Source organism: Camelina sativa, chromosome 3, assembly GCF_000633955.1.
Source record: "Camelina sativa cultivar DH55 chromosome 3, Cs, whole genome shotgun sequence".
Lineage (NCBI taxonomy): Eukaryota > Viridiplantae > Streptophyta > Magnoliopsida > Brassicales > Brassicaceae > Camelina > Camelina sativa.
Window position 1 is genome coordinate 15046629 of NC_025687.1, and position 10165 is coordinate 15056793.

The 10165-nt window shown below is 37.3% G+C and overlaps 2 protein-coding genes and 1 pseudogene across 2 annotated transcripts; 1 reads left to right on the forward strand and 2 right to left on the reverse strand.

The window, feature by feature from the left end:
- On the reverse strand, nt 1354–3123 carry LOC109132267 (uncharacterized mitochondrial protein AtMg00810-like). Its single transcript, XM_019243773.1, has 2 exons — nt 1649–3123; nt 1354–1558 (listed from the first exon to the last, which is right to left on the reverse strand). The coding sequence occupies exon 1, from the start codon at nt 3019–3021 to the stop codon at nt 2170–2172; it is 852 nt and encodes a 283-aa protein (XP_019099318.1). The 5' UTR covers nt 3022–3123; the 3' UTR covers nt 1354–1558; nt 1649–2169.
- On the reverse strand, nt 4089–5620 carry LOC104777146. The gene is made up of 3 exons (XM_010501356.2): nt 5450–5620; nt 4297–4471; nt 4089–4225 (listed from the first exon to the last, which is right to left on the reverse strand). The coding sequence occupies exons 1-3, from the start codon at nt 5563–5565 to the stop codon at nt 4118–4120; spliced, it is 399 nt and encodes a 132-aa protein (XP_010499658.1). The 5' UTR covers nt 5566–5620; the 3' UTR covers nt 4089–4117.
- The window catches only part of LOC104778994, a 4560-nt pseudogene continuing 2166 nt past the window's right edge, over nt 7772–10165 (forward strand).

Consider the following 10165-nt stretch of genomic DNA (forward strand, 5'->3'; position numbering starts at 1 on the left):
TTTGTATATGTAATACCCTAGGTCGAATTTGCCAAAAAGAAGAATTTCGTCGTTGCTCATTCCCGTAAGTGTTTGGCCTTTCCTTCTCCGCACCCGCTCACGCTTCACTGAAACCTATGTGTTTATCGGTTCTTCTGCCCTCTTTCTACATGAGTTTTTTTTTGTTTCTATAAATTCTATAATATTCCACGATCTCAAATCTCAAACTGGATTCTCTAAATTTCTTTTCTTTGTCTCCTCTTACAGAGACGTCTAAGACTCATTCAAAGGTAAGTCTCTTTCATCTTGATACTTGGTTTATAACGGGAGTTTAGTACTTTTCATTGATTGATTCTCTTATTTGGATGTTTGATGTTTCTTTGAATTTTCTCAATAACTCTAGCCTTTATATTTTGAATTTGATTTTGGATGTTACTACTCTACTACTTATTTATGTTTTGGATTATTTTGTTTAAGGATTATGTTTTTTTCTTGCTTATTTTGCTTGGTTTAGGTATTTTGGTATGATTTTTAGGTATAATTTCATGAAATTTGATCTAGTTTTTCAATTTATAATTAGGGTATTATAGATATATATGGGTATTTCGGTTCCAAACGGGTAAAAAATATTTGTACCGAACAAAACTACAAAATATTGAATATATTTTGGTATTTAAAAAAATTACTCAAATCAAACCGAACCCGAAAAAACCCGAACCGAACCCGAACCAAAATTTCTAAAATACCTAAATGATGCCATAATTTATAAACCCGAAATACCCGAAGTCCGAAATATCCGAACCCAATCCGAACTGATAAACGAATGCCCAAGACTATTGGTAGTCATGATGAGTATCACATTCAGCAAAAAGTCATGTCATGGTCTATAATCTATATACACTACCTCTAGGAAGACGTGACAAGATAAGTTTAATTGTGGAACAAAAATATATTTATTTTGGAGAATTTCTCTAAAATATTAAATATAATCTTATAAAATAGATATTTTACTAATAATAATAGTTGGACCCTCTTTTCTCATAATTCAGTACTGAAAAAAATATTATAAATAAAATACCTCAGAAATAATGGTGTGTATGAATCTTTGTGGCTGTGAAACTACTAATATATAAATGTTGAAGGAAAATATAAATAATAAAGACAATAGATATGTTTGAACTCTGTTAAGAGGTACCAAATGGTTTTAATTTAACATGGGATAAGTGAAATAAAAGTTGTGGGCATAAAAATAAATAAAAAAGCCGTCAGATTGAGCAACGATGGTCACAGATGTCTTCTCCTCACCATCTTAGTGTTCAACTTTATTGAAAGATAAAAGCCTCCAGCGGTTATAGTCACAGATGTTTTCTCCTCACCAACTTAGTGTTCTAAAAATTAAATTTAAGGTGTCAGATCAGAAATAGTTGGCCTCACCTGAAGGAAAAACATGTAGGTTCTGTACTTCACATGTTTCAATGGTGTTTATTCGCTCTCAGAATCAGATGAGTTGATTTGATTTTTGCGTCCGCTAATACGTCGGGTCCTTGTAACTTTTGGAGATACTGTTTCGGTCGTTTTCCTATCGCCCAAAGAAAACATATTTGCCAACTAACTATTTCCAACCTTTAACTATTTTAGGTCAATGATTTGATTTGTTTAAAATATTGACCTGGGGGTGTTTTCTTTCTTCGGGAGTACCGAGAGCAATCCATCTTCAGCTCCATGTCTCCTGTTGGTGTAAAGTTTAAATTACAGGCAAGAAAGGGTTTCACATTGTGTTTCAACCAAATTCCAAATCACCTGGTTGCTCGGTGCTTTCTCCTTGTTTTTGCAGGTAGTTCTGAACAGAATCGAGAATTCTCTGTTTTATTCATGAGCTCATGGCCAACAATTATATACAGTCTTTTAGCTTGGAGGATACGTACACAATCAATCAATATTAACTACAGAAGATACATAAATATACGCAGAGAGATATGCAGAAGCGTATAAGGAAGATGGAGATGATTGACGAGAGATTGACGGAGACTTGATGACAATGAAGCATACGTACGGTGGGCTGCAGTGGAGTCCAGTGGGCTTAATATCGCAATACCCTCCCTCAAACTGGAGCATGGAAATTTAAAATGCCCAGTTTGACATGAAAATCTTCAAATGATTGTTCACCAAGTGGTTTTGTAAAGATGTCGGCTAACTGAGCACTATTATCAACATGAACTGGTGCAATAATACCTTTCTGTATTTTTTCGCGGATAAAGTACGCATTGGTTGATCATAATTGACGCCGAGATCATGAAGAACACGTTTCAGCCACAAAAGTTCTTTGGTGATGTATGCCATGGCCCGATGTTCTGCCTCGGTGGAAGACATACTCACTGTGTCCTGCTTTTTGGCTTTCCATGAGACAGGGGAATCGCCAACCTGAACAAAATACCTAGACACTGAACGTCTTGAGTTCCGACAACCTGACCAATCCGAATCACACCAGCCTGTGATCTGGAAATTCTTCAGTGCTCGTAAAAAAATACCTTGGCCAGCAGTCCCTTTCAAGTAGCATACAACCCGTAATGCTGCCTGCCCATTGTCCTCTCTTGGATTCTTCATAAATTGTGCCAGATGATGTACACAATCAGCCAAATCGGATCTTGTTGATCCCAAATAAATCAGTTTCCCAATCAGACGTTGATACGGTTCAGGATCCGAGAGCAAAGGAGAACTAGAGAAAGACAAGTTGGTGTTTTGCTCTAACGGAAATGTACGTGGTCGTGTTCCTCGTCGAAGCGGAATCACCGGAGCAGGTTCTTCAACCACAACAGCGGGTGTCGGAGATGATGGCGGAGTGACCACCGTAGTTGCATCCCGGCTAGGCGAATTTTGTGGTGTATCAGAAGACATGGAGGAAGTATCTCTTGGTGAATTGGGAGCGTCAGGTTGTGAAGATGTGGGAGATGGAGTTTCCATCGAAGAAGAAGAAATTTCAGCTGGTGGGCTGCTAGGCACGTGGTTGGTCTCTAATAGACTTGCAGAATTTATTTGGCCCATTAAGGGTGCAACCAAACTAGACCCAATTTCTTCATCTAAAAAATGGCTTGTAGAAATAGGAGCCCACAATCCTTCTTTATCTTCTCCACATCTTTTCCAGAGATGTTAACTTCAGCATTTGCAAACGGAATCACTTCTTCACAAAAATCGCATCTCTCGACACAAAAAATTCCTCTTTCTCAAAATCATACAATCTCCAGACCTTCTTCCCATATGGATATCCAACAAATATACATCTTCGTGCTCTTGAAGCATACGTACGGTGGGCTGCCGTGGAGTCCAGTGGGCTTAATATCGCAATAAGTTCGGAAACCTCGCCATCAGTATTTGTCTGTTTAAACATACTTGTAAAATTAAAAGCATAACCTGGTTCAACAGTTTTTCTGTTTATTTTCCTAAATTTAATTAAAAAAAACTTGTGATGGCCGGTCATTGTCTTCTTTCACTTCATCTTTTTTGACTTCATCTTCTTTGACTTCATCTTCTTTGTTTAAGGTGGTTACATCTTCAATACCAGATAATACAATTACTGATTTATCCTCCTTAACATCTGTGGTGCCTTGTACCTTGGTGACAGCTTTTTCGTTACATGTCCTGTGAGAGGAGGTTCAGAGAATTGGAAGCAAAAACCAAGTTTTAAAGTTAAGCAATCAAGTTACTTTATGACGAACCTGCCAAATGTTTGATCTCTGGATAAGCCATCTTCATATTTCCTGAATAGTGACGACATGTTTGAGGTTAGGAAAATAAAAGGAGCAGATGACATGTTAATAGAAGCAAACTTGGCAAAAACCTGTTTGGGCGGCGATTTCTCACTGGTCTTGCAGAAGTAGTAGAGACCTGAACCACAGTTGTTTTGTCTGCGATGGAACCAGCAGAATTCACCTATTACACATGGCAAGTAGAGAAAAATAAAGTGAGTAGTATGTCCCTATATTGTGTAGAATAGGAAATTGCATACATGTGTTTAGGGTTCATCTAAGGGCAAGTGGCTTTCTTCTTCCTCCACTTCGTTTATGGGAGATTCAACATCTGTTTCCGATGAAACCAAAACAGATTCCCTGTGTTTGTCAGTGCAGATGGAAGGAAGATTAGATTAAGTACGCTCGTAACACATGGTAAGTGTAGGCAATTTAGAACGACATTTCTTAGTAGAGGGCCCAACTTCAGATGTGGGTCGTAGGTTATTCCCAGTTGTAATCGCCTATTTAAGTTTGCAAGTTTATTAATGAGAATAGTGAAGACCTTAAACCAGTGGAATAAGTGTTTCCTTACATGTGGCTTGGTGGCGTGTTTCGGAGTTTTCGATCCTGGTTCATCTTTGATACTTTCATCTTCAGATCCAGATGAGAGCATTAGTTCTTTACTTCCCTCTAACCGTACTTTGCTAATACCATGAGAAACTTTTGTTGGGTTGTATTTCCTGTACTGAAGCTTGTATAGCACAACCCTGAAATAGAGGTGAGGTAAATGTGTTAAAATGCAGCTAAATTACGGGTCACCATGGAGAATAGTAGAGATAACATACATTCTCATCAAGAAGGAGACATTCAAGACTTAGTAAGATATTGTTTCTTCGAAAGTCTCGAACTTCCCAAATATGGATAACCCCAACAACGATCCTATTGTTACAAGTGTTGTGTGTTTCGTTGGAGATTGAATCTCTAAGGTAGAGTAGGGAGGAAGTGTTTTAGTTTTGCCCATGGTGTGATAGAGAAGGTAACTGTCGTCAAATGTTGGTATTTAAAAGGCAACGGAATGCAGTGTTAGAGGGAGAGAAATCAGGGATTAAAGTCCAATGTTAATGATCATAAAATCATAGGCGTTTGGTTTTTTTTTCAACGTTATCAAGTGGACCAAAACGTAAAAGGGAAACGCATGATATGCTTTAATGGGATTCTGTAATTCAAATAACACAACGGTAGTAATATTTTCTCTTATTCTAATTTATCGAGAGGATCATATTGAAATTTGTGATTGTAAAAATCAAAACAGTTTTTTTTTGCGGATCTTAACTTTGGTTTTAAAAACTAATAATGAATATTGATTCAAAACTCTTTCAACACGAAGATGCATACAAATTAATGTCACATACGATTGTAATAGCTGGTGGGGATCTTAGGGATTAGAAATTAATGGTAGTAGAGGATACTTAAACTAAATTTGGGAAAGTTGTAATAAAATTTGATTCAAACCTTTTTGAAAACGAAGATGAATAAAAATTAATGTCACATACAATTGGAATAGCTGGTAGGGATCTTATGGATTAGAATTGAATGTTAGTGGAGGGTAATTAAACCAAATTTGAATAAGTTTAGGAGATTTTAAAATTAAACCAAATGGGGAAAACGGAGATGATGCTGGATTGGAGATTCAATGGAAATGAAGCGTAAACAGTGATGAGACCCAATTGGATTTTGAAACAAACCTGTTAGAGAGATCAACATTTATGGTCCCATCGTCGACCCTAGTGTGTAGCTTCTTGACTGAGCGAGAGTTTTTTCCCCTATGCTGATAAAGGGGAACGAAACGGCGAAGAAACATTAGAGGTGTGGGAACGATGGCGAAGATTGAAGAAGGTAAGAAGTGAAAGCGTTTACTTTTTGATGGGCTTGTATTTGAAGTTATTTGTTTGGGCCTAAAACTAAAAAGGAAAGTGTATGGTTTCGAATAAAAGGTGAGTACACGTGTCAGATATATAGGAAAGCAGGTGTCATGTTCTAAGAAGAAGTTGAGAGAAACATTATTATTGTCACTTTCTTTGTTTGAATTGTTAAAACTCTAGCAGATGAAGCAAAGAATTTTGACTTGGAAGCGAAACCTCCTGAAAAATAAGACAATGTTATCAGATAATATTTTGTAGACATTTTGGCGTCGCATCCTATCAGAGGTAATCCCAAAATAGTTTTATACATGTATTTTTGTCACTCTTCACAGACAAAACATCAACTATAGGTATCTTTGTATTTGCCTCGGTCTCGAGATCTTGGCATTGGATCTCAGAAAAATAAGAGACCGCTTGGTACGGCTCCATCTCCTTCAAAGCAAGAGTAGATTATGATGTGAACAAGAAAGGAGATGGCTTAAAGTGGATTATTGAAGATATAGAGAAAAAATCCTTAGTTCTCAAGAAGAATTCTTATTAAAAAAAAGGAAAATCTGTTATACAAAAACAAAAAAAAAAAAAAAACATAGAAAAAAAAATGGTAATTAATCATAACAAGTTGCTACACCAAGTTGATTGAATGTTGAAATATTCCCCTTTAAATTCTGAAGATAAAAGATCAGCCACAACTTATGTGTGTTTCTCTCTTTACTTAGTTCTTAACGTATCACGTGCCTTGATCATCCTTATTTTGTTCGTCAACCCTAGTTTTTTTATTCTTCTCCTCGTTGTTAATCAAGAGGTGAGAACAAAATTTCTTACAACACAAGCCAATCATGTCATGTCCAAAGGCAATCAACGATGTTCAAAATCGCTGGAAATAAGAGAAAACTTGGAAGTTGGAACCTATCCCAACTGATCTTATTCTTGAGATATTCTTGAGAATATAATGAACGCTAGAGTTTATTGGTTAGATTAAATATATAATTTTATACATACAGAGGGTCAATGTGTTACCCCAAGATGTACCATAAATTATTTTATAGAGAAAATAAAATACATAAGCATACAGTATATATGTGTTGCACGTACAAGATACACTTGTGTCATAAGTTTCGTAAATCTTACTATGCTCCAATCCAATATGTCTCCCTTAAGTTGGAGGGGAAGCTTCAAAATTAAAAAGAAAACAAACAAAAAATTAAGAAAGTAAAATACAACAAAAGGTTTACAATTTTTGTTTTCAGTTTTGGCCCAATTGTTTATTAGGGATACAATATCCCACAATGGAAGTTGAGTAGGATCTTAAGTGGTATATGTAAGATATGAGCCTCTCCACTTATTGCCAATTGGTTTTGAGTTGGAAGCCCACAATTTAATATGGTATCAGAGCCCGGTCCACACATGCTCAACCCAATTCACAATCGGCCCGACCCAATAGTTGGCCCGCCGATTCATGCCCGAACATACCGAGATTGATGCTTAGAAGAACCATCATCTCGAGGGGGCATATTAGAGATATAATATCCCACATTGGAAGTTGAGTAAGATCTTAAGTGGTATATATAAGATATGGGCCTCTCCACTCATTGCCAATTAGTTTTGAGTTGGAAGCCCACAATCTAATATTGTTTTCCTATAAATCCAAAATTGTTTTATAATTTTCCTAATTTAATTTTAAACTCATCTTTTCCTTTTCATTCCACTCTTTTGTTTCAGTTTTTCCAAATCTCCCATAAAAATCTTCTCTACTACGCAAAACACAAAATCACGATGAAGAGATTGAAACAAAATTAAAACAAGATTGAAACTAATTGGAGAGGTTGGTACATTTATAGTTTTGACATTCTTATTTCTTTCTCCCTGCCATGAGATCAGATTTTAGAGATTCTTCTTTATTTCTCTTATGGATAGATTTACATAAATATTTCTAAATACATAATTCCTTTCTAAAGACATAAATATTTCCTTTTAAGACTTCTACAGTTTTGTTTATACGAAATTACTAGATAATAGCATAATACCGGAATTTCTCCTCTAAAAGCCCATGAATGAGAGATGTACTTAGGTCGAACTGTACTGTAAGAGAATTGTATTTATATATCTCTTTCTCCTGTCCGATAATAACCAAACACAAAGATGATGATGAATACAGGAGCAAACTCAGATTCTATCAGCCCTAATGATCTCCTTCTTGAGATACTCTCAAGATTGCCTTCAAAATCAATCGCTAGGTTTCGTTGCGTGTCGAAGCTATGGAAGTTGAGTATTTGCCAGCCATATTTCACCGAGTTGTTGTCATTAAGGTATTCCACTCGTCCACGTCTCTTAACTGGGGTCGAAAAAGATGGTAAGTGGAGCTTCTTCTCGTCGCCTCAGCCTCAAAATCTAGATGAGAAGTCGTCCCTTGTAGTAGCCGACGATTTTCATACCAAGTTCTTTAAAGAAATAGAACCATACGGTTGTAGCTATAGCTATGCTTCTGGTTTGATTTACTTCTCTCATATGTGGATCCCAAACGAGAATGCCGATCTAGTGCGTGTGATTTGTAACCCTAGCACGGGATAGTGTGCGATCTTACCACCTGACCTGAGAACAATGTGCAGAAACGTCAGCGGGGATTTAGGGTTTGATCCGATTGGTAAGCAATTCAAGGTTTTGGTCTTTGACGGTAGAGTCACTGGTGTAGCGGTTTACCATATTCTGACATTAGGAACTGAAAATTCGAGGTGGAGGGAGATCACATGCCCCTTTCCCTATTTTGGTCATCGTGGGCAAAGGGCGATATGCATTAATGGGGTTTTGTATTACATAGGTTATGGCTGTTGGATAAGCTTCTAGAATGTTGTAGAATAGATATCCTAAAAGGAATTAGGAATCTAGTTAGAAAAAGGAAAAGTTGTAATCCTAAACTCCGCTTTTCAATGTCCGATGCTGAACTCAACTAATTACACCGTCTGGACATTGAAGATGAAGGCAACGCTGAAAGTTCATAAAGCTTGGATCGCAATTGAACCCGGAACGGATATTGAACAGAAGAACGACGTTGCAACGGCTTTGCTATATCAATCCATACCAGAAAATCTGACTCTGCAAATTAGTAAACAAGACTCGCCTCGGGATATTTGGGAAGCTATAAAATCGATAAATCAAGGTGTAGAACGAGTTAAAGAAGCTCGCCTCCAAACCCTTATGTCTGAATTTGAGTCTTTAAGGATGAAAGACTCAGACACTATCGATACCTTCTCAGGTAGGTTATCGGAAATTGCTTCGACATCAGCCTCTCTAGGCCAGCCTCTCGATGCACCAAAGTTAGTGAAGAAGTTTCTAAACAGCTTGCCCGCCAACAGATACATACACCTCATTGCTTCTCTTGAACAAATTTTGGATCTAAACAAAACTAGTTTTGACGACATAATTGGGAGATTTAAAGCTTTTGAGGCTCATATAAACGGGCAAGCAGCACAAGAAACTCAACAAAACCTCTTGTTCTCAAATACGGACGGAGACAGTGGTAGAGGTAGACGACGTGGCAGAGGTAGAGGTCGAGGAAGAGGAAACAGAGGCAGAGGAAGAGGAAGAGGAAACTCGCAAGACAGAGAACAAAAGGACAGATCTCAAATTATATGCTTCCGATGCGAGAAACCAGGGCACTTTGCGTATGTTTGTCCAGTTAAGTTCGTAAAGGAACAAAAACTCAACAAAAACGAGACAGAAGAAGCAGATGAAGCTTTATATATGCATGAAATCGTGTACTTAAATGAGGAGAAGGTAATTCCAGAGAAGTATGAGATAAACAAAAGAGAGCATGGAATCTGGTATTTGGATAATGGTGCAAGCAACCATATGACAGGAGAGAAAGGATACTTTTCTGAACTAAATGAGAACATCAAAGGAACAGTGAAGTTTGGTGATGGATCTTGTGTCAGCATTGGAGGAAAAGGATCAATCCTTTTTGAAGGAAAATACGGAGAACAGAGACTTTTAACAGACATCTACTACATTCCGATGTTAAAGAGCAATATTCTTAGCTTAGGACAAGCTACAGAATATGGCTGTGATGTAAGAATGAGAGCAGATTATCTCACTTTACGAGATCCTAATGGATGTTTGTTGGTCAAAGTAACTCGTTCTCCCAATAGACTGTACAAGATCAGTCTAAAGATAGGAAAACCAACATGTTTACACTCAAGGATTGATGATGATTCATGGAGGTGGCATGCGAGACTTGGCCATATAAGTTTCACGACGATGAACTCTATGTCCACACAAGAGATGGTACGAGGTATGCCTAAAATCACAAGTAAGAAAGTACTGTGTGAATCGTGTTTGGTAGGAAAGCAAACGAGACATGTTTTTCCAACTGCAACTCAATATAGGTCTACACGAGCATTGGAGCTATTACATGCCGATCTTTGTGGACCTATATTACCAGCCACACTTGCTAGAAATCAGTATATCTTTGTGATAGTGGATGATTACACCAGATATATGTGGACAATCTTGCTCAAAGAGAAGAGTGAAGCCTTTGAGAAGTTT